The following is a 25,050-nucleotide window of genomic DNA, read 5'->3' on the forward strand; positions in this document are numbered from 1 at the left end:
ATGGCGAACGGGCAGAGGGACGAGCACAGGGCGCTCCTCGCCCCGACCAGGCTGCCTCCGCTCGGGGACACGGACCCTGCGGCCGCATCACCTGCGCCGTGCAGGACCTGCGGGCGGGCAGCTGCCGCCTGCATGTGCCGCTGCCGCTCCGGCCGCAGGTGAGGGCACCGCAGGGAGGCGGCGGGGGCCGCCCGCGGCGCTCCAGCCCGAGGTCACAGCGGCCGAGGGAAAGGACCTCTGATCTCCCCAGCCCGTTATTCTCCCCAGGTCGTGGGTGGTTTGGAGAGAGCTTTCTTGTTTGTTAAATCCGTAGTTTCGGTAGGAGGCAGCGGGGTTTCTTGCATGTCTTACTACAGCAGCTAGGGGCGGTACCGTGGTGTAAAGGAGAGGACTCTCGAATCCCAAGGTCCTGAGTTCGAGTCTCAGTAGGTCATTTAAATGCCTCCCCGCCGCCTGATCCTGTCAGATCTCGGATGCTCAGCAGGGTCAGCCCCGGTTAGTACCGGGTGCTGTGACAGTCCCGAGGACTTCCCTGTCACTGACCAAGCTCGCTTGGCCGTGGCAAATGGACCTTAGGACTTAATCGGTGGGGCCAGTTCTGTGCACACTGTGCCTCACCTAAAAAATCCACTGCACAGGCTGGGAGGGCACACCCACGTGGGGAGAGCCCTGCCCAACTCTTCGTTGGTGAGGTTTAGCCATAGATACATACATACTGCATAAACCATGAACAGGTGGACTCGATGGTCTGGGAGGGCTATCCCAGCCTTAGTGATTCTACGATCAAGTCCCTTGTTGGTACCAAATTCTGCTTTGCCTTCCTGCCTGGCTTTCCTGTCTCCAGAACTTATCCCTTAAGAAGCCCTTGAGTTCCTTGTTACTCCAGGGACCTATTCTGTAGAAATGGGTCATTTTGCTATTATGTGAACAATAACTCAATGAAGTGGTAGCTCTGTCACCTCATTTCTGGACTGTATTCTACGGGTTTTTTGAGTGGAGTACTTCCTTTGTGGCACTTGCTTGCTGAGAGCTTTCTCAGAAAAGTTTTATCATGTTCTCTCAAGGAATTATGATTCCTCTTAATAGCATCTGACTCATTCTGGAAAAATCACTGCATAGCCAGACATTTTAAAGACCAATGCATCTTTACAATTCTAACCAGTTTAGTCCTTGAGTTTTAACCTGTGTGGGTCCAGCAAAACCCAGCAGTTAGTATTTTATTGCTTTTTAATTATGTAACAATTGTCAGATCACTGAAGTACCTTGAATAATTTCACTATGTGATTAGTCAGCTTTTCCTTTTGAGGGCAAGAGTGGCAGCTTGATTTTTCTTGCATTGTTGCTAAAGACTTTTGGTGTGAGCTGGAAACAGTTGAGAGAGAGTGCTTGATTTGGTAGGGCTGTTTTGCAGGTTTTCACCAGTCTTATTATCAATTTTTCATGTGCTACAGAAGTGGAAAGGCAGAGTCAATTTTAGAAAAGGTTACTGAATCACAGCTTAAGAGTTTCCACTTCTGTGATTTACTTGTGCCTTTTGCTCTGTTTTAATGCTGTAGTAGATGAGATGACCAATATGACAGCTGGGGAACAAGATTCCATTCACATGCTGAGTTCCAGAGAGGGCAGTACAACACACCTTTCTCATTCCCGACCTTATGTCGCTATCTGTGATTACAAGGCTCTGAAGTGGACGACTCATCTGAAAAATTTTCTGAGGCATTACATTCCTAGAGTGCAAGAATTGAAAAATAACCTTCCTTGAGCTGTCATAGTGCATGGCCAAGAAATACCTTTGAAGGAATTTAGCTCGCAAAGCATTTTCCATAGGCTTCATTGAAAGTTTCTAGTACAATATATTTACTTTTCTTGTATAGAATGAATATCCTTGGGTGTTTAATTCTCTTTAGAGAAAAGGTAGATTTCACACCTCAAAATTAAAACATGGCTATTCTTTAGAAATCAAGCCCAAAATCATGATGTACATAACAAATGTCCTTTAGCTGAGTATTTATACTGCTAGGAGAATTCCAAAGGAATAAAAGAATGTGCTCAGACAACAGAATCAGCAAGTAGTACATTGCATTTGAGTATTTCAAGCATAAATTAGAACACAAAACTTAGAGGCTAACGGGAAGATTGCCTTTCAGAAATTAACATTATTTAAATGACATAAAGAGCAGAAGCCCATTGTGCATAGGATGGTATGAATTGTAAGGAGACTGAAACACCAGAGAAGTTCTAGACTTTACTGTGTGACTTTGCAAGGGAGGGGAAAACTGCCTGCTGGATTTCCTGCTATGTCCTAGTGGATTACCTGGGTATTCTGTTCAATGAAAGATGCAGGAGGTGTTGAATATAAACAGATGTTTCCTGACAACAATAAATCTAGCTTTTTTTTTTTGAGGGGAAAGGGAGCTTTCTGTCAGCTGCTTCTGTTTTTTTCTTTCATTTGCCCCTGAAATTGGAGGTGCTGTGGGCCTTTCAAGCAGATTTTCATGTACCATGAGACCTTGTGTTGATGTCAGTTGGGTGTTAGTGAGACCTAGAGGAAATTCTTACCCTGTCCCCTTTTGTTGCTGCTTTGAACTTTTTTTTAACCACATCCTGCTGGATTAGACCATCCCTTTCAAAAATTTACTAATTTATTCTTTTTGCATTACAATAAATTATTAAAGAGAATTGAAACCAGTGTTTAAAAATTCTCGAGAACAAATTCTTTTGGGGAATTTCTTGAATAAATTTTTTTCCTCTCTCCCTTCTTTTGTCCTCCTTGCCCTTTATGCAATAGTGTGTTTGAGCAGGACCTGCCTCATTCGACCAAGGATATTTTTCTTCCTTCTCCCTTTAGTCTTCTGTCCTGCATGTAATGTAGTGCAGATCATGAGATGTAATTGTTCCTGCATGTTCCTATTTGTGCTCAGAGGAGATAGACTGCTGTGTTGATATAAAATTCCAATTGATTTGAAACAGTTTTATGTGAGATCAGAGGTGTGATTATATTAAAAATTGTGGTGTTTAAAAAAAAGGTTTTTGAAGCAAGAGTGATCTTTTCATTATGGCTAAACAGTATCCAATACACGGATGTCATGATGCTGAATGAGGCTAATAAATAATAGAAATACCTTGTGTTTTTTGTCATTACCCACTTCTGTCTGTTATAATAAGTTTTGTCAGAGTCACATAAAATATGTATCAAACACAGAGACTAAATGGACACTGGCACACCTGTTTGCTTTTAGTTCAGGCAGCTGATAATGAATTGTGGTGAATGTTAACTTTGGTCTTACTCTGTCATGCAACTCTCTTAAGATAGTTTTATTTGCAGTACTATAATAAAGTATTTAAAATTAAATAGAAATCTATACATTCCATTTTGACTGATGGTTTAAAGCTATATTGTTTTAAAGTTCCAGTAGTTAGTCATTAAACAAGATGGTAGGTAACTGCCTCTTTTTCACACCTTCACTGTGTATGCTGTAGTGCTGAAGTGAGTTACAAAAACCTTGGCAGGAGAACCAGGACAAAAGGAGAAGTCTCTTGCACTGGAGTGCCTGGAGTGCATTTTCTTTCAAAATGCAGAGGTTTTGGGAAATATAATGGTGTCTTTTGTCTACAGATTAATTTCGTACTGTCGTCTGGAAATCGAGTCAGAGATGGATTTTGGTGAAATGATAGCAAGCAATAAAGTAATTAGTAAAGAGATTACAATTGTTAACCATGGATCATCTTCAGGTAAATACCTAGCATGCATTAAATTAAAATATATATACTATCTTATTTTCTTGGAAAGTGTAATTTCATGCAAGTTAACACTTCAGTGGCCAAGCAGAAACTAACTGAAATTCTGGGTTATGCAGATTACAGGTATTGTAGATGAAGGTGTTGTACATGGGCCATTGCTTCTGTGGGCAGTGCTGTGTTTCCATTTAGAAAAGAAAAAATGGTTTAAAACTTCGCAAATTTTATGATTTCTCTATTTTAGTCTCATCTTGAAAGATGTAAAATAACAGTTGCTCATTTTCTTAGTATGCACAACATAAATGGCAGCAAATCCTGTCTGCTCTTGTTTAGTTCTCTTCGTGCTTCTGTGATTCCCAGAGCTGTCCATTAAATAAACAACTAAAAGCTCCCTGTGCTTTCAGAGCTCAAGTGCTCTAGGACAGGAATTGAACCATATTTATTGCTAGAACATAATGAGAGGTCTTTCATCTTGCTGCCAAAGCTTCTGACATCATGGAGCTTTTACAACATGCACATTCCTCAACTTCTGTGAGGGACCTTTCCAAGGAGAATAAAAAACGTGGGCAAGGGAGCAGAAGAATGTTTATATGATCCAAATAACCCCTTTGACTGCCTGTTCCACTGGACAAAGCTGCAGACACCTTTCTCCAGAAGAAGGGTGGCAACTATGCTGAATTTCAAACAATAAATTTAAGACAGTTAATATTTTTCTTTTCCTCAGTTGCACAGCCTTGTGTTCTATTACAAGCTGTCTCTGTTTACATTAGGCCAAGGTTATGTGAACCTTTGTCTTCTAGATTTTCACAAGGTATTGTACCAAGAGAATATGCATGACTGCAAAAACAGAAAGATGGGTTGTAGTATTAAAGCAAAAGAAAACAAAAATCAAATTTCTCTCCAGTTAAAGCAGATTTCTTTTTAATAAAGCAAAATGAGTGTTTTTTTTTTTCCTAGCCACTTGAACTCAATGCTGTAGTGTATAGTTTATATAAATCAGCTCCTACTCATATGTGCTAACTTCTTATTTTGGGTAATTATGATTAGGTAAAGAAAATGAAATAACCTACATTACTTGTGTATCTACAACTAATTTGTATTACATTAATATTTTCATCTTGTGCAGGGAACTGTTTCTGGTTATAAACTCTGCATGATACACACAGTCTGTGTGATGGAGCTGTAGAATTGGAGAGACAAAATGAGGGTGGTGGTTAGTAAAATATGTGTTGAGGGCAGGGAAAGGAAGAGCTGTGAACCTGTAGGTTACAGTGGCAGGCAGCACATAAACTGTTTGAGCAGGAAGTGCTGTGTGCTGGTCTGAGACTCAAGGATTGCTTTTCACATGTCATCCCATGAACAAAACAACTCCTTTGTTCCTGCTTCTAATCTCAATCAAAAATTATCTTTTATCTCAGGTCAAACAGTGAATTTTTCCACAACATTTGAAACAACTTCTTTATGTGTCTGATATAAGGACAGATAATTAGTGTCACTGGTTAAATAGAAATTTAAGATTTTTTTTTTCACATTTTTAAAAGTATTTTTATAAACTAGAAATACTTAGTGTTCTCTTCTGCAATAACTTGTGTTGTGCACATACCAAACCATAAAAGCTGTGATTACCTGCAGTGTGCTCTTAACCTTCTGGCCACCTGAGCTGCCTAGAGCTGTGTCCAAAAGAGGCTGTGACTTAAAAAAGGTTACAGCTGCTTCACAAGACAGCCACTTTTGTTTGCAATCATAGAATCATAGAATCATAGAATCGATTGGGTTGGAAAAGACCTCCAAGATCATCGAGTCCAACCCTTGGTCCAACTCCAGTCCATTTACCAGATCATGGCACTCAGTGCCACGGCCAATCTCAGTTTAAAAGTCTCCAGGGATGGGGAATCCACCCCCTCTCTGGGCAGCCCATTCCAATGCCTGATTACTCTCTCTGGAAAGAATTTTTTTCTGATATCCAACTTAAATTTCCCCTGGCAGAACTTAAGCCCGTACCCCCTTGTCCTATTGCCTGGGAGAAGAGACCAGCCCCCACCTGGCCAGAACTTCCCTTCAGGGAGTTCCAGACAGTGCTGAGGTCACCTCTGAGCCTCCTCTTCTCCAGGCTGAACACCCCCAGCTCCCTCAGCCTCTCCCCACAGCACTTGTGCTCCAGAGTGAGTACCTTTTCTGTTACAATCACAACTTGCAAAGTGGCATTGGACATGTGAGTGTAATATTTAAAGAAAGCCTGGAAATAATGATCTACTCGTTATTAGAAATAGTTTTTATAAAGGTTAATCCATGTTTCCTATTTCCATAGGAAAATGTGTTGCATGTGAACATCTGCATAATGTGCTGTGTCGTTTCAAGTGTGTAGTAGAAGAATATAAATCTACTACTTTATATTGTGTAGCAATCTATTTATTACTCTGGTTTTTAGGTGTATTTGCAATATCATATGATGGGGACATCCTGCTTAACATAACACCTACCAAGGGAATGGTGAAGCCGAGATCTAAAAGGACAGTCAAGGTGGATATCTGTACAGATGTACCCAGAATCATCAAAGAAGTGATGAAGTGAGTTTATGAATGAAAAATTCCATTTTTGTCTGTTATTAATTCTAATATCTGTTATGAATTTTTATATAAAAAGTTAAGTTCCTAAGTGTCTATTGCTGTTTTTCACATTTATTTTTATTACATTTATTTGATGATTATATTATCTGCAAAGAACAGCAATGTATAAATTGTGCACCTGTCTGTGTTAATAAAGATCTCTTACAACTCATAACGACATGGGATGTTTGCACATCTCTCAAAACAAAACTAACCAAGACCTTTGGTGTCTTTCACCTTTCTGCACATCCTGTGTTCCTTACTTTCCTTAGCTTCTGCCACTGCTAATTTTCTTTTAGCACTACATGTTTAGGGAGCCTCAGAAATATTATGGTGTCTTTTGGTGTATCTTATTTTCAATGCAGAGAATATATTTGCAGCCACTGACTTTGAAGAGTGGATTATTTTGAAATGTGTACTGTATAGAATCACAGAACGGTTTGGGCTGGCAAGTTCTCTTGTTCCACCTCCTGCCATGGGCAGGGACACTTTCCACTGTTCCAGGCTGCCCAGAGCCCCATCCAGCCTGGGCTTGAACAATTCCAGGGATGAGGAGTCCACAGCCTCTCAGGGCAGCCTGGGAGTAGGGTGTGGTTGTTTTGTTGTGGGGTGTTTATTGTTGTTTTTTGTTTTTTTGGGGGAGGGGGTGTGTGAGAAGAGGGGTGTATGTGTGGAAAATTCTAGTCTTGTTTTGAATTATTAAGATAGGCTTAAAGTTCATTTCTTTCTGTTCTTGCTTTTGGCAGGCTGTTGGAAAAGGAAATGAAATTACAGGAGAAAAATTTTATTAGAGTGAAAGGGAGGCTGGTATCTGTGCAATTGTTTCACAGTTACAGCCCCCTTCATATGATTTTTTTCTTTTGCTACCAAGTTGCAACATTTTGGTTGCGTGTCCTGCTTTCTGCATTTCTTTGGCTGCCTGGGCTGCCACCACTATTTTCTTCACCTCATCTTGGTAAAACAGCTCCTGTCTTTGCAGATTTCATCCTTCAGAAATTTCCTGCCCTAAATTCTATGTAATTCTTTCAGTGAATTTGACCTGTCTTGTTAGTTACTGCTAAATTCTGTAGACTAAATGAAATGTTATATTTTCTTGTGAAGCCTTTCACAAATACATACATGTACAGGTGTGTATATATGTGTTTAAACAAACATTATATAAAGTCTTGCAGTGGATATTCGACAGGAATTTGACTTGGAGAAATAGTGCAGTTTTCATGAAAACACTTTGCTTATTTCCACTTACCATGTTCTCTAAACATTTTTCTTCTATGTGCAAAAACAATTATTCTCAGAGGGTTCTACTCTTAGAGATTTTGCAGTTTCTTTTCTGCCTTGGAGTGTCCTGTACTCCTGCTTCTGAAGCTGAAAGATGATATTTAGACTCCCAGATCCCTCGTTCAGTTACACGTGACCATTCAAAACAAAGATTTCTATTTTTCATTTTTTATTTTTTTCAGCTCCAAGGCTATTCAAAAGGCTCGTTGATTGTTTTAGAACAATAAGGTGTATTATTGCTTGATTCTTTTGTTCACCAAGAACAAATATGCTTTGTTCCAGTAGAATTATAATAACAAAAATTTGTGCTGTATCTACGTGATCTGTTGGTGGCTTTTGGCATCAAGGTCAGGCATTGAGGCAGGAACAGCAGCAGTTCTTTTATGCTTAATCAAATGAACTTTCACCTGCAGCTCCCTAAGAGAAAGTTAAATATTATGTGCTAAAATTGGTATCTATATACAAAGATTCTCAGAACTAAGAGCAGTGTATATTGTGTGGGGACACCTCTGGTTCTTTTCAGATATCATTCCTATAATTTCAACCAATAGAAAAGGGGAGAAAAAAACTCCAAAACCTGAAGCTCCACCATGTAATGTATGACTTTTCCTGATGGTAAAATTCCTTTTAGGTAATTGTCAAGTGCACCCTCCTTGCTCTGCTCTCCCTGCTTAGTTTGTCTGTGGAAAGCCATTGATTTTAGTGCTTGGATCTGGTTATTTTTTCTGCACAGATTCTGATATAAGCCAAACAGCCAAACTGATTTTTATAGCACTTTTCTACATTACCTGTTGCTGCTTTCTACTCTTACTGACAGAGTGGAGTTGGAAGGTCGTGGCTGCACTGAAGTGTGGATCAAAGCTGTCGTGGTTGAACAAGTTCTTAAAGTTCTTGGAGTTTCTTGTGAAAAAGTGTTGAAATGCATTAACTTTGGACCAGTTTACTTTGGGACATCAAAGACTGAAGAAATTTCTTTATACAACGAAAGTCCGGAGAGTATGGACTGGGTAGCAGTACTGGAAGACAATGCCATTGGGGGAGAGATGGTAGGAAACTGCTTTGCTTTTTTTTGTAGTTGAAAACGTGTTTTCATTTCTGATTTTGTGCTATTTATGTCTCAACATTCATCTTCTAGTACTTCTCACACTGTTCCCTGTGTCACACCATTTCCTGATCTGTGGGCTTTCTGAAACTTCTGGCCAACCAATACATTTTTTACTATAATTTAACCTTGGAATTGAATTTTTTAATGAATTAATTCTGTTTCACTATGTGACATTTTAACCTTAGCAATGTTGAGTGAGTTTTCTGGGTGTGGTTTGTTTAGTTTTGCTGGTAGGATTTTTTTTTTTTTGTCTCTTTGGAGGTTTTTTTGGGAGCAGTTTTGCTTTAACTCCTACAGGTTTTATTATTTAGTAGGAGTTATCAAAATACATTTTGGTATTCTAAGATGTTAAGCATCTGTGGTTTCACTTGTTTTTCTCAAACATGAAATCATCTAAGTGAGCATCATGTTTGAAAAAGGGAATTCCAAATGCTGAAATGAAATTGGTGTTTAAAAATTGGCTAATTATCCTTGTGATGTGTAACTATGCCAATGCTATTTCTTATGTCTTTGTGCATGAAAACGTGTATAGGAAAAAAGCAAGCACAAAAGGGGAAGTGGAACAGGCTGAACTATTTGATGTTTAATATTCTGATTATTTTTTAGGGGACAGATCTTCAGAGGAGTACAGATGCTCTTTTACACGACTTAAACCTGAAAAACAGAAATGTAGATACTTCCACCTTGATCTTGTGCACTCCCAATGAAGGAACTTTGCTACCTTATGAGAAATCTTTGGTTACACTGTGTTTTAGCCCAGAGTGAGTGAGTGGTACCAAGTAGATACACAACTTGATTGGTCTAAACTATTTTACAAGAGCTGTGTTAGAGAAAATGATTTTAAGTTAATGTGTCTGCAAATTTTTTCTTCTGAAAAACTTCTTATGTATTTACATGTGTTAAAAGAAATTTCCTGGTGTGATAGTACAAATAAGAAAGCAAATTCTGAAGTGACTTTATGTTTTATAAAACATTAGGGATGTATTTGGACCAAGAATTGGTTAAACTGATGTTGTGAGAACAAGACTTTTAATAGATTTTCCCATAGATGAACCAGCAAGAGAGTGAAAGATTTTACAAAACTGTCATTCCATTGAAAAACACCCAAAGTATAAAGGAACATTTATTCTTGAATAAGGGAAAGGAAAATGCACTCCTGCCATTTTCCCTTACTTAAACTCTAAATATGAGTAATTATCCTGCATGTAATATTAGTTTAGAAAACAGTTGTAGACTGGAAAAGATGTCAAATGATTAGTATTATAAGCAAAAAGATACCTATGAGATTAAACTTGTTACTTATTTCCATTTTGTGAAAGGCAGAAAGAAGATCATTTGTTCAAGCTGTAGCTGACAGCAAAGAAGCCAGACTGGATGATGAAAAATGTTTCAAGGCTTGTTTTTTATCCCATCTTGTAATTAGAGATTGTGACTCTTACAGGAAATTTAAAGGAGACATTGAAGGGAGTGACTCCTCACTGAAACAAGATTATGACCTCCTTCTGAGATTTGAAACTGTTGGGAGGAGAGATGGTTATCGGCAGGCCCTCGGTGATGGTGCCACAGCAACCACAAGTATGTTATCAGAGATGTATTTATGGATGCTGAAACTGTGCATCTTGATTCATTTTTTTAATTTATTTTCTTTAAAATATTTCTACTTATATGGGAAATCTGCTTCATTTCTTTGTTTTTATCAATACAAATAAAGTACCTTACATCTCTAATGCTCATTGAACATTAGAAAGGGGTGACTCGTGTATCATGGACACACCTGCCACTAGTGAGCACTAGGACTTAGTCACAAATGCACATATTTGGAGGACATAACCTCTCCTGCCATTTGCAAGTCACTGCCTCTTTTGTCATACCAGTTTTGTGTATTTTCAGTGCATATTTGTTCATCCTCAACTTGCTTAATGAGTCATTATATTCCCTACCAGCTATTTTAAGTAAACATGGCTGTGTTGCATATATAGAAAATTGCATTATAAATTCTATTGTTTTGTGTATTGTTTTGGTTTTTGACTATAGAACTACAGCATGACTTTTCTGTTTAAAGCTAAGGGGTGTGTAAGGGGTTTTATTTGTTCTGTGTTTGATGCAGGGACTCATCCTCCTCACGTGGACTTAGCTTTGACAGGTTCAGGGCTTTCTGTGATGATAAGTTTTAATCCAGGACCAGAGATTAATTTTATGGACTGTTATTTGGGTGAGCAAACACAGGTTCTGTGCACACTGAAAAATGAGTCTGAGTCCCTCCCAGTGACATTCAGCTTCCGCAAGGTCGCTCACTTTAATATTTCTCCTGCAAAAGGAAAAATTAAAAAGAAATCTGTAAAGGTAAGTACCTCTTTTCTCTGAGGTTATGTAGCCACACAGAGTATTTTACAGTGGTTAGCAGTGGAATTTCTTGTAAATCAGAACAATTTTATTTCAGTAACAGTGGCTTTAATACGAGCTAAATAATTTTTTTCCCATTTTGTAAGGTCTCTTAACATTTTTTCCAGTACTCCAGGAAGGACCAAATGTTAGTTTAAATTTGGAAAAAATAATTGTAGCTCTAAAGCAACTTTACAAAAGTTTTACCTGTCTGTCTTTTTTCTTTTTGCATTACACTGACTTGAGAAGATTGATTCCTACTCAAATATTTTTGGAGGATACTTTTAATTTCTTTCAGTAAATTACAAATATTCAAGTGAGATAACATTTCTTTTAATGGAAGAGACTTTGCCAAATGTATGTTAAATATGGAGACATTTATGATTTCCCAAACCAGTTACTCAGGGCACAAATTGTAACAACTTACCTCAAAAATGAGCAAGTAAGACTTTGTTGTGTTCTAATGTGTAGCACCTTTATATTACCTTATATTGCTGATTTTTTTGTATTTTCTGTTGGCATATTCTAAAAGCCCAGTTTTGAACACCTGCCTTAGTTAGAGATAAGTGTGGAGAGAAGTGACTCAAAATTATACAGGAATTACACAAAACTTGACTCTGCATTTCTGCCTCATATGTCTCAGAACGAGTTTTCTTTTCCAGGATGTGATGATTTCATTTTCTCCACGTCAAATAGGAATATTTAAGATGAAGCAAATTATTGATATCATTGGTACAGTACTAGATGAAAATAATTTGCATGATTTGAAGAAAATATCCTTCCACCAACTATGTTTGAGCTTTACTGGTGTGTGCAAAGCTGAACGAAAAAAAATTCTGTTCAAAAGCAATCCTGGTAAGATACTAAAAACATGAGTGAAAAGCAATAAAATCTTTTAAAATTACATATTTGGCATTTTGAAAGAGATTTTGTTAGTATCCTTACTTTGTTTATAAAGACTAATATCTCTTTGGGACTTCAGGGAATGCTCAGTTGTATGATGTATACCCATAAGTGTACAGAGAAATGGCTGAAATAATGGTACCCTTCTCCCTCCCCTCCATTTTATCAAAAAAAAACTATTAAGTCATAAACTTTCCTTGTATGACTATTTAAATTTTATAAATTAGAAAACAAAAGCTTCAGTTTTTGAGAGCAATGCCATTACACAGTGCTAATATGATTGAGTTGTAAATTGAGAGATATGTAAAGCACAGGAAGATGGTGGGAAAGATATCAGAGTATTCTTTATTGATTGAAAGTTGCTACTGCCAGATGAACTTGCCAGTTAATGCAACCTGCCACTTGTCCCACATCCACTGAGTCTTGCCATCCTGTGAAACCTTGGCCAGCATAAAGGATCTCTCAGGATATGCAATAATTAGACTCTGATTTGTTCCTCATGTTCCTAACATGTCCCAGGAACAAATTACAATAGATTTGAATAAGCCTGTTACTGGATTTGAAAACCTCTGGCAGGAAATGTAGCTTTTTCTGCCTTCGCATATGTGGTGGCATCTGCAGGTGGAACCAGTGCACTGGTGTGCGTGGTGTCTGTGCACAGGTAAGGAGGGGAATTTGAACACCCTGAACTCGGAGCTGCCACCTTGATGATGTACTTGCTAATGAGAAGCAGGAAGGCAATGCCCATTTTTTCATTGTGGGGAAGTAAAAAGAGAAAGTTACAGGGAAGTCAGGATAAAATGAGTGGAAGCAGAGAGGCAGGCACTGATCTCTTCCCTCTCATGTCCAGCGACAGGACTCGTGGAAACAGCATGAAGCTGAGTCAGGGGAGGTGTAGGCTGGGTATCAGGAAAGAGGTTTACACCCAAAGGATGGTTGGGCACTGAAAGAGGCTCCCTGGGGAAGTGGTCACAGCACTAAGCCTGTCTGAGTTCAAGGAGTGTTTAGACAACACTTTCAGGCACATGGTGTGATTCTTGGGCTGTCCTGTACAGTGCCAGGAGTGGGAGTTGATGATCCTGATGGGTCCCTTTGCACTCAGCACATTCTGTGATTCCATGATTCTTTCTGCAAGTACCAGAATGGTTGATAAGCCAGTGGATTTTCCTGCTACTTTCTGGAATGTATTTCAAGTCTATGGCCATCAGGAATTGATGAGAAACTTAAGTTTGGCACTTCTTGAGTTTTATTGCTGAAATCCAAAACTACTTCAGTTTTCCTACTTCAGAAACAATTGAAAGAAGTGGTTTGCTTTTTTTTTTTAAATCAAAGATTTAATGTAATATTCAAGATTTTCAGGTTTTCTATATGCTCTTGTCTACCATTTGCTCTATTAATATCCCCATTCTGCTCCTGCATGCAGGTTTATACAGAGGTTATGAGGCATGTCTGTACTCTTTAGGCTGCTGAAATTTGTGTTTTGCTTTTAAGCCTCATTGAAGTGTGGAAGAAAAGCGAATTTTTTTCAGATCCATATATGAATGGTTCTCTTTCTGCCTGTTGTCTTCTCCATGTCTGTGTGGATGAGCGTGTGTCAGAGAAGAGACTTGTGTCTCTGTATTCAGTTGAAGGCAAGGGAGACACCTGAACGAAGCTTCCTGCAAACTGTGCCTCTCTGGGCAGTGAAAGTTGTAATCACTCCTGTGGTTTAGAGGGTGAGAAGTAGTTTTTGGTTAGTGTGTTGGGGGTTTTTTTGGTTTTTTTTGGGTCTTTTTTTGGTAGCCGTTTTGGAGTAAAGTCAGGCCAAACTGGGTAAAACAAATATATTTAGTAATAATTGGGGTTTTTGCAAGTGAGTCAGGAAAGGGCAGTTGAAGTATGGATTTATTTATTTATAGTGCTGTGATGCCAAAGGGGTTTTTGTTCTGATTTTCACATTTTGTAGATTTTAGGAACACAGTAGTTGTAGATTTTTAGAGGGTTAATATTTCTAACAGTTTAATGCCTTTCTATCACTACCCCTGTCCCAGAACAGGGAGCTCAAATTCCTTTAGTTAATTAATCTTGTTCAGACTCCTTTCCAAGGTAGAGCTGAAGGATATCAGAGACCCACAGAATGAAACATAAACACAGGTCAGAGTGACCCAAAAGCCTGAACTTGATGAACTCCAAGAGACCTTTGTGTGCCTGAGGAAGAAGAGTTGATGAAGACAGAGGGTCTTGACGACCCCAGACCCAATTCCAGGGGTTGGACCAGGGGTGGGACTGGGGCTGGACTGAGAAATGTGTAAAGCAATGATTGGAGGGATCTTATTATAAAAGCCATGGAAACAAGAACTGGGGCACATGGATGTCATCCTGTATTCCTGTGGGCTGTAGGCCTGTGATATTAAAGGACCTTTACTTTTTATCTTACCCTACACTAACGTGGCTCAGAGTCCTGTTTTTGGGGGAAGGGTCATTCATGGCAACAGCTGTGTTAAATATGTGCCTTTATCTATGAACAGGTGAGCCTGGTTTCTGCTGTCATTTTTCTCTTTAACATTAATATATATATACTTTTATAAAACTAGAGTGAAAAATGTCTGAGCTGTCCTTTTAGTTGTGATAGCTTGGGAGTTCTTTGTCAAAAAGCATGCCTGTGTTTGCAGCCCTTAAGATTTAGGACAGCATGAACAGCGCCCTGACAGAGGCTGCTCTGAGTGCTGATCATGTGCCTGTGCAAGACAAAATGTCACATCTGGGCAGGGCAGTGGTTTGAGCTCTGATATATTTTGTGTGATCAAGGCCAAGGGAGGCAGTGGGCTGTTGGTGTGACGGGAGTGCCTTCTTCCCTCTTGTCTGAGAAAACACAGTGGCATGGGTGACTGACTGTTGCACTGCTGGATGGACCAGTGCAAATTTGAAATATTTTCTAATACTTGGAATTTTGCTTAGAAAATATTAATTTCATGGTTTTTTGAATTTTAAGGTTTAACACCGATGATTTCCAACGCAGCTGGACAGTTTGTACCTGATGGCACAGAGAGGTGCACCGATAAAGCAGCTGTGGCAATACAGTGCACTGATACAGTACCTGTGGCCATGCTCAAATCAACCCAAACACGAATTCACACTCACCGGATAAACAGGAGGCGTGAGGATGATGCACTTATAGCCTTCCCTAATGATCGTGCAGCCAGCATTAGGCCTGGGCAACGGGAGAAGCAGTACAGGTGAGAGTTATGTGAATCTAATATTTAAAACCACTCACTGGTTTTTTATATGTATATATATATATATATATATATATCCATATATCTATATCTATATATATATATACACACACACACACATATATATATATATACACACACACACACATATATATATATATATATATACACATACACACACACACATATATATATATATTTTTTTTTAATGCAGTAGATCAAGATTTGTTACTTGCTAAGGGTTTTCCTGCTGAAAGTTCTTTAAAATTCATTGCATTCATGAGTCTCTTGCACATAAATTTCTCAAGTTGCCTTTTTCCATGAAACTACAAAGGTAACTATTACAGTTTCAATATTTCATTGTTGTGATTGCCTTTGCAAGGTCAAATATGAACGATCAGCTGTGATAAAAAGAATGTTTGGAATGAAATACGTATCTGTCAAGATCAGTGTGTTTTCTTTCTAACTAGACTCAGAATCATTTTGTTCATGTAGTGAAACTACAATTCTCTTTAAATATTTAGGACTATTTTCACAAAGACTCAGAGATATAATTACATAGATCCAGAATTTTCTTATACTGACTGTGAACGACTATCAATAGAAGCACATAAGAAATACTATGCAGACTTCATTTCCAGTTTAAGACAACATCGTTTAGAGGAAGATGCTGTTAGGTAAGACTGTTTTTGAAGGCAAAATAGATATGTTGGGCTCATATGCAAAGTGTATGTATATATGTGCAGAATTAACTTCGTGGCACCAATCATGTACCTACATTTGCTGAAAGGCCTATGGTCAGGGGACCTCCATTCATAATGTATTCAAACCCTGTTTTGTGTTGGACACCTAGAGATCACTTTGTGGGTGAAATGTAGGGATAGAGGCATGGCACTTGAAATTGAACTTAAAATGTACTTAAAATGTCAAGTTTTAAGAAGAGTTGGTTATGGGTAATAGGAAAAACACCCATAACATGGATTGTTTTGGAGTATTTTCTTTGTATATAATAAATATGTATTTCCAGCTAGGATGTCTGGTTGCCCCAAGTGATGGAGTCAGTATGTAAATGATTATTTGTTCTGTGGAATGAAGCAGATACAATCCTTTAATCTTACTGGTCATCTAGCCTTACCTTTTTAGTAAATTCTCACTTTATGAATTGGTATATTTGATTGGTATTTTGGGGAGCAAAATCATGGAAAAGCAGCACTGACAGCTCTGCTGCTTTTACAGTTTTATGTTAAAACAAGGAAAACCTGTAAATCCTTTAAAGGAAGATAAATAATACCTCAAGAGTGTTAAGTTGGTAAGATCCATTATTTAAAAATTAGTAGTACCAGTGGATTATTCTTGTAATCTCAATTTACCTTGCTCTGAGCATGTACCTCATGATGCAGACAAGGCCTGCAGAGCTGGATTTATTTTATGCATGCAGGTGATGTCTGGTGTTTTTGAAAGGAACTACACTGTGGTGTTGTTATGGGTTTAGCCAGGTGGGCCTAAACTTAGGTTTTAAAGTTCAGCTAAGCCTGGGATTGTCAGCTGATTTAAGCTGGGCTGAGCCAGCTCACAGCTGACTTCTTCCAGCCAATAATATTGTATTCCATACCATACTACATCATCTCAAAGGGTGTAAAATCCAGTGTGTGGCAGTGGCTTGGTTAGTTCTGCCATGGCTGCACTAAGAGGAGGACATCTGGCAGCTCCTCTACTATGCCGGGCCCTGCTCCTGCTGCCTCTGCTTGCATTTTGTTTGCATTCAGGGAAGTAGAAACATTTTTGTTGTTACTCTTTCTGTTTCTTGCATGTGTCTCTCAGAGTCCTTACAGATCTAGTGTGATAGACTTTGCTTTGTATTAACTGGGGAGTGGGAAGTTATTCCTTGTTATATACATGTAACTTGTGTAAGTGTGTGTTATGTTGTAATTTCCTCTTAATTTTCTCCTTTTCTGCATAAATACATGTAGTTAGTTTCAGCATAAACCTGGTTTTGAGATTTTTTTTTTCCCTCTCCCTCTTCTCTTTCCTTAGCTGGTTGGGGAGAGGAGGAACCCTTTCTTTCTGTCCTGGACAGTTGGCATTTTGCCAGCTCACCCAGGACAGGTGTGGTGTGTGAGCTGTTGTGTAAATGACCATTGACACATATATTCAAGGTACACTGCACCAGGAGCAGAACAGAAGGAAAATTTCAGAGTTTCAGATGAATTTTAGTGTTAGTATTAAATATAGTAATGATTTTCGTGATGCAGAAGTAGGAATACTTCATACAAATCATCTATGTCAGATCTCTGGAAGTTTCACATATTTTGTGAAATTGATTTATTGGAGCTGAGCTTTGATCAAAAATTTAATTGTGTTAAAAATTAGCCTGTAAGTGGTCCAGTTCAGAGACACACCATTAAAGGATGCTTTGTAATCTTGGCAGTTGCAAACTTTTAACTCCTTGATTGTACAACTTAATTGTCCTTTAAGAGAGATTTTAGGTGTTAAAATATTTATATTTTTGTAGCCGTAATATGTGCAACCTATTTAACAAAGCTGTTGCCACAAATGTGCAACAGATGTCAGCCCTTGCCTAAACACAAAAAAATTGAAGAATTTTCAAGGCATTTTATGTGCTTGAGAGTTTTTAAATAATGAAATATTCCTACTTAGAGTATTATTTATTTTGTTTAAAAATATTAAATTATTTAATGTGTAGATCATGGAATGCTCAAATTTTCAGATTTACATGTTTTTTTTTCCTCTGCAGGCAGTTTTATCTTTATGATAATCCTGTGAATTTAGGCATTAAACCAGTTGAAGGGCTTAAGTCACCAAACATCTCAATCACAGATTTTCCCAAAGAGAAGATATGGTTGAAAATGCCTCCTTTAGATAACAATTCCTTATTAACTGGTAGAAAACTGGCAACAATCACATCTAAATCTACAAATAAAGAAGTAAGTTGAATGCTTGAGTAGCAATGTGAACATAATATGTTTACCATAAAAAAAAGCAGAAGAATTTTGATCCTGCTCTGAGAAGGTGTCTTCTGCTTATCACAGACTTGGGGTTGGCTGAGTCTTGTGCCATCTTCTACGCAGCAGAAGGAAGATTGCAGTTTAACTTTGACACACAAGCAGCTTCATCAAATATTCATTGGTAAGATTTTTAATTTGGTTGCTAAATGCATGTAGTTGTTATAAAAGCACTTATTTATAGTTACACAAGATTATAACTGTTCACCCTAAACAGAAAATAGTTTGATTTGGTGGCAGCTTCATGTCTACAGTAGTGTTCAACTAAAGCTTGTACTACTCAGAAAATACTGAGGTAGGATTAGGTATGAACATGCATAACAAGAGTTTAAAGACTGCCACAGCCTACAGAGAAATCAAGACAGCGTGGTTTGAGGGTTTGCTCACACCCTTATGCCTTGGTATTTGATGGTATCTGGACCAGTATTAATATCAGGAAGATTCATGGCAGTGCTCAGAATGTTTCTGGGAATTAACAGTGAACAGTGATATCCCCATAAAGTAAAACTACTTCAGGATCCTCCTTCAAAAAAATTTAAGCAGAATGCTCTGATGGGAAGTAACAGCTTGTAAAGCCTGTGAGAGACTCATCTATTAACAACACTTGGCACTACTACAGGTCCATTTTAAGGTCAACTTTTGGTCAGTAAAATTATAGCAGCAAAATGAAAATTTGCAGTAACTTCTATGCCTTTTTTTAATCAATGTAGAACTTTGTTAGATACCAATACACATGGGGAAAGGGAGAATGAGATAAACATAATAATAGAAAAGTCTTTTAAGATGTTTGATTAGTGCCATGAGCACTAAAGTTTTCAGCCCACCCTGAAAATTAGTGATAGCAGTAAATTGAGTAGTGAAATAATCCTGTGACCATCAGATGAGATGAGTTCTTAAAGCAAAGGGTGACACGTCAGAGAGGAAATCAATAGGTTATGTACATAAACTGCCAGTGAATTGCTGGTTGTCTATCCATTTAAATATCTGCTTAACCAAAAGATGTATTTGTGGTTATTAATAGTACCTTTAATAATGAGCATGTTTCTTTTCCTATTTGAATAGCTGGCTAAAACAAGCACAATTAAGAAATAAATGTTGCTGTCATTTAAGTTTTGTACTACTGAAAACATTCACAGAACATGCATGGTATTCACTTACAGATTTTAGTGAGAATTTGTTCTGCTACAGGATTTTTGTAGCTTCCTGATTTTGTAGTTTGAAGTACTGAAATGTTTTGATTGTAATATTTTAGTAGTTATGCTTCCTTACATTAATTTTTTTTTGTTGATGATCTTATTTCTTATATATTCCAGGACCTTCTACTATAGATTTTGGTGATGTTTGTGTATATTCTACAACAACCAAAGAACTGCACATCATCAATAACTTGTTAGTTCATATATGGATACAAATTGAGATTGAATTTGAGGAATTGCAGGGGACATCTCCATTGTCTCAGGTGGTGCCTCCTCTTACAAAGATTAATATTCCGATTATATTTGAGACAGGCAGTCTTGGACTCTTTAAAAGGTAAGGGTTTTTTAATTGTCTTGACTTACACATTTTCTTGTAATAATAAAAGAATCACTGCCTGGTTTAAACAAAATGTAATCATGATAATTGTTAATGGTGTACATAAATTTATGGGGACAGTGCAATAATTAATGCAGTTTTATGTTGCAAAATTTTCCTACTGTAGTAATGTTTTGCTTTGTTTTGATTGTTGTTTTTTGTGGGCTTTTTAAAGACAAAAAATCCCCTCTCCTGTGAAAAGCTCATGTAGGTACAGGTATATCAGGGAAAAAAGTCTGCTCTCGCAGTGTATTTACTGGGAGAAATGACTGTGGAAAGCACTGTGCTCTTTCCAACACAGTGTTGCATCACCACAGCTGTGCTCAGGTCTTTTGAGGCAGCTCTTGGGAAAATTGATAGTAGGCAAACTAAATATGTTTTCCAGCCTTCTGGTATGAACTCTAACTTTACTTTGCTAAAATGACTGTATGAGGCTGACCATCCTTTGAGATAATCATCACTTTTGATGTGATTTAAGTAGTGTGCAAAACAATTACAAACTTCTTTCTCTTGTCAGTCCTTATGTGTGTTCACACTCAATTCTTTTGTTAAGTATTTGCTTGCTAGTGGTCATATTTCCCATAAATTTTACTCTGACTACAACACAATAAGTGCATGAAAATATTGAGAAACATGTATTTTTATGTTACAGATCTTTCATGTACAAAATAAACAACCAACACCTTGGGCATGTGCTGGTAATTGCAAATGCAGTACCCATTGAACTTCAGCTGTCTGCAAGGGAACTCATTTTAAATCCTATCCCTGGCTGCCTAGCAGAGACAGAGTTTAGAACAACCATCAGAGTGTTGAATCCCAGAAACCATCCTGCTGCCTTTACCTGGAAGCCTGTAACTACAGACAGAAAAACTGCATTTTCTGTACAGCCAGCCAGAGGTATACTGTGCAAATACAGTGTGTGCTTCTGTCTCTAATGTCAACAATGTGAAATAACACAAACACTCAGCTGATGCTATAAACTGTATTTTTAGGTTTTACCTTCTTTCCTTTGAATAATAGTATTCTGCAGGACTATGTTGGAGCTCCACTATTAAAGAACTAACTGATAACACAGTTCTGACAAGGTTTGGCTGGATCAGGAGCTTGGTGTACTCGGATTCTTGAGAAAAGATATTTCTGCTAATGGAAGTTCAGACTCAATTGCAAGCAAGAAAATGTAGATGGTGTTTTCCAAAGTTGTTATTCTACAAGAACGATAGTCAGTTCTTTTATTTTTAATGCTATTAGAGTAACTCATGGCTGAAAAACACCAGTGAACCTTTGAGTAAGTTTTACTGAAGGATACTAATAGACAAATTATGCAATGGTCATGAGAATGCAGACACTAATTTTACTTATTTAATCATGCTGTTTAACACTGAGGAGATGTAGGCTTATTCTTCAATAACAGGAGGTCATTTCACTTTAATGTGCTTATGTTATTTGTAATTTCACAGTGTAATTTCATAATTGTACATGTGTATGCTATAATATATAAATTATATACATATATTTAGGGATTGTGGAGGCCTATAGTGATCTGGAGTGTGAAGTTGTTTGGCATCCAGGGTTCAACTCTCCAGAAGAAGGAGAATTCAACCTGTGTGTGCGCAAAGGAAACACTATTAATTTGAAATGTTTTGCAAAGGTAACAATTCATACAGCAGTTTTAGAGAAGAAAAATATGTGGGTTTTTCAAACAAGTCTTGTCTTAAGTATATTTCTATTGTCATGTATTAAAAATATCCTCATATGGCTTCTATTTGACATGTTTAACAAAAGAATATGCTCCAAAGTCATAATGGAGAAGGCAAGGCAACGATAATTTGCCTTTTTGTTGCTTTTGATCATACACCACCTTTGGCAACACAGCTTGGTGGCCCTTATATATCATGAGGCAATTAATGTTCTTGGCTTGCTTAGTTTAGCTTAACAAAGGTTGAGAGGTTATCCAGCAGTTCTTTAGATATATATTGAAGGAGTAGAAAATCAGGGTGTGTGGGAAGGTGTTTCAGAGTTTAGGGTAACAACAGGCTCTAATGTAATCTTGTATTGTTACTTGAACACAGTATTTGAGAAGTGTTCTGGATAGTCTTCTAAACAGTGATATTGAGCTTAGGTTAGTCATTTGTTGTCTTACATTACATGCCAGGGAGTATGAAGAAGAAAAGCTTCCCCTCCCACCCCTCCATATTGTATTGGCTGCATACTGTAGAACTTACATTGGAAGCCAAGAAAACATCACTTTTACTTTTGATATGCCTGTTTCCTCTCTTTCCCCCCCCCAGTAGCTTTTTTCTTATTCCTCTTGTTTTGAAGCCTTTGAAATTACCAGATGGAAACAGGATGTGTGTAAATTAGAAAACTGGCATTACAACTGCTATTAATATCTCTGAAGTATCTTGTCCTGATCACACATCTGAAATTAATGGAGCTTGTTCTGTTAAATTGAATTAAAATAGTTCTATTTGTCTTGACATTAGTCCAGAAATATCTGTGGCGTTTTGTCTGTTTAATTTGAATCTAGATAAGTTCAGTACATCGAATAAATCTTGTCTCACATTTAAGCTTTGTTTGTCTATTTGAATACTTCCAAATTATGCATTTTCATGAGTAATTATCTCTTGATGTAATAAAAAATAGGCTGAATTATTTATTTGTACTTAGGAATATGTTATAGAGACTGCTTGTTTTATCGTTTTTGTTTTGTTTTTTTTAATAGCTTGGTACTACTAAAGTTCGGTTTGTGACAGAAGGCATATCCTTCATTCATAGTCCAATGGGTTTGTCTACTTGTAAGACAGCAGTTCTTCAAAACGTAGGACGTAACCATGCATACTTCCAAGTAAGCTGGAGTTATTTCTGGCACACTGAATTCCCTGGGGGGGCAGCAGAAGGGAGTTAATTCTATCAGGTCACATTATGTTTTTCTGTTCTCAGTTATTAAATGCACACCTACTTAAGTTTGTGTTTGGTTTTCTGAAGAACAAGACTTATGTGAATAGAAATTCTGTTGCCCGCTGTGAAATTTGATGGACCAACAGCCAAGCAAAGTGGTGATGGCCTACACGATTCTGGGTGCTTCATGAGGTCCAGTGGTGAGGGTGGAACCCCATATTGGTGTACCCTGTGGAAAAGCAGTTACAGCTTGGATGTTTTCACACATTGACAGACAGAGCAAACTGGCTGGTCACCCTCCCCATGCTGCCTGCACAGTCAGTGCATGCAGAGACTCAGGCCAGTCACAGCACATGATTACTTTGCTAGACTAACATCTGAGAGGAAGATGAGCTGTATGATGAATTCAGTAAGGGATGAGATAGATGCCAGAATGGGTAGACATGATACACAAATGAATAGGAAACCTAACCTCGTGAGTTCTCCTGATCACAGGATAATTGCTGTATTTATTTAGTAAAGCAAAATAATTTTCATTAAAATCCTCAGAGTTTTTCTTCCTTCATTATAGTTGCACAAAGAAACATCATTAATTTATTTTGATTAGTACCATATTTGGATGTTTATCAACTGAGCATTGAATAACAAATATTACTGCAGTCTTGGACAACTGGCCTGAAAGAGTAAAATCAGCATAGCCAGTAAGATAAACAAACGTACCCAGCCTTTTTAGCCTCCACAATTAGTCTTAAGCCAAGATATGGCTGGTTGGTCTTGGTCATTATCACTTCTGTAGCTGTAATTTAAAAGTTATCTATTTGAAGTGCATTAGAAGAGAACAAATTCTATTTTATCTTACTAACTCTGGGTAAACTGAATATTTACTTGTCTTATTATTACTGAACTATAGAATATTGGGTTTCTGTGTCCCAGCTTCTTACTGTGAATGTCAAAAAAGAAGTGTTCAATTTATTTGTCACTGGAAAAATATGATGTAGAATATTTTGAAGACTTCCTAGATAGCAAGTTTTAATTTTAATAATGAAAACAATCTGAAAACTTGAAGTTTCTAATTGATGCACAAAGATTATTTCATAGTAGAAATTGTTAATCATGTTTAGAAATCTGTTACTTTATTTTGTTTACCTGCATTTTCCCCCAAACTTCTAAGTCCAAGGTAACATTATGTGCTATAAATGTTCCCCTTGTAAGAATATAAAACCTTTATGATATAGACGTTGATATAAATAAAACAACATGAACCAAAGCAAACAAATCCAAACACCTTGTTCAGTATGTTTCTTGTTTGTGTTTGCACAGGTTCGTGATGCCAACCCTCTGCCTGGACTGACAGTCACCCCCTCGGAAGGAGTGGTACCTGTGGGAGGCAACATGGATCTCAAAATCACTTTCACTCCAAATACAAACATAAGTTTTGATGAGAAAGTGGAGGTATTCCAGACTGGAAGAACTTTGTCTTTTGAGGGTTATGCTGCGTTTGTGTGTACATTTTGACATGTCTCCTGGATTTTATGTCCAGTGTTCTAATGCTTTTAAGGAAAAGGTTTTCTTGCAGCAGATGATAAGTGCTATAACCTATTCTGTTGTTTTGTTGCAGCCTCTCAGTCTGAGCTGTTTCATGTTATACCACTGACAAGCTGTTGAAACTAACGTGTGATTGTCTTTAGGAGATAACGTAGACACACCTGCAGTTTCTGAAATCCGTAGAGGGGGCAGGATTGGAATATTCCACCGATCTTAACTTTTTGACTTCTTTTTCTGGTCTTCTCAGAGATGGATCTACTAGTAGATTTGATCATAGCCATGCAGCAAATATATTTTATTTACTGTATGGCAGCTTCCTGAGCTTGTCCTTGTTGAGATGAGTGAGACTGGGAAAAAGGATGCTATCAAGGGCTTGAACTTTGCTACTTTTTCTGAATTTGTTCCTGGATTCACCATCTTCTGTGGTTGCATATTTTATGCTTGTTAAACTTAGCATCCTTCTTTTTCCAATTTTTACAACAGTTTTAGCATTCCTTGGAAAAATTATATCTACTTTGTACCAGCACCTCTGTCAAGCAATTTGTGTTGGAATACACTTTCCAATCCTCACAGCTGCTGGAGATATCTTTCTCCTGTTGGAAAAAACTTGCTCATTCTAATACACCCTCCTGCAACATTATTTGTGTCTGCAGAAGTGGGGAAGACTGATCTTTCTTAAAACTTTGGATTGGTTTTGTTTTCTTTTTTTAGTTTGTCTGTGTTTGTATTTTTAGTTGACAGCCGAATCTATCCCTGACATGGTGTGCCTCAAAGGCATGATTTGA

At 37.7% G+C, this 25,050-nt stretch overlaps 1 protein-coding gene across 1 annotated transcript; it reads left to right on the top strand.

The window, feature by feature from the left end:
• On the top strand, positions 1 to 25,050 carry CFAP47 (cilia and flagella associated protein 47). Its single transcript, XM_071574119.1, is given in 18 exon segments — positions 1 to 158; positions 3,617 to 3,732; positions 6,167 to 6,305; positions 8,440 to 8,668; positions 9,334 to 9,492; positions 10,047 to 10,302; positions 10,835 to 11,070; positions 11,772 to 11,964; positions 14,984 to 15,227; positions 15,752 to 15,904; positions 17,983 to 18,172; positions 18,278 to 18,374; positions 19,564 to 19,780; positions 20,475 to 20,719; positions 21,340 to 21,470; positions 22,545 to 22,667; positions 24,041 to 24,172; positions 25,000 to 25,050. Coding segments are annotated over 18 exon segments (3,069 nt in total).

This window comes from Pithys albifrons, chromosome 1 (genome assembly GCF_047495875.1).
Source record: "Pithys albifrons albifrons isolate INPA30051 chromosome 1, PitAlb_v1, whole genome shotgun sequence".
NCBI lineage: Eukaryota > Metazoa > Chordata > Aves > Passeriformes > Thamnophilidae > Pithys > Pithys albifrons.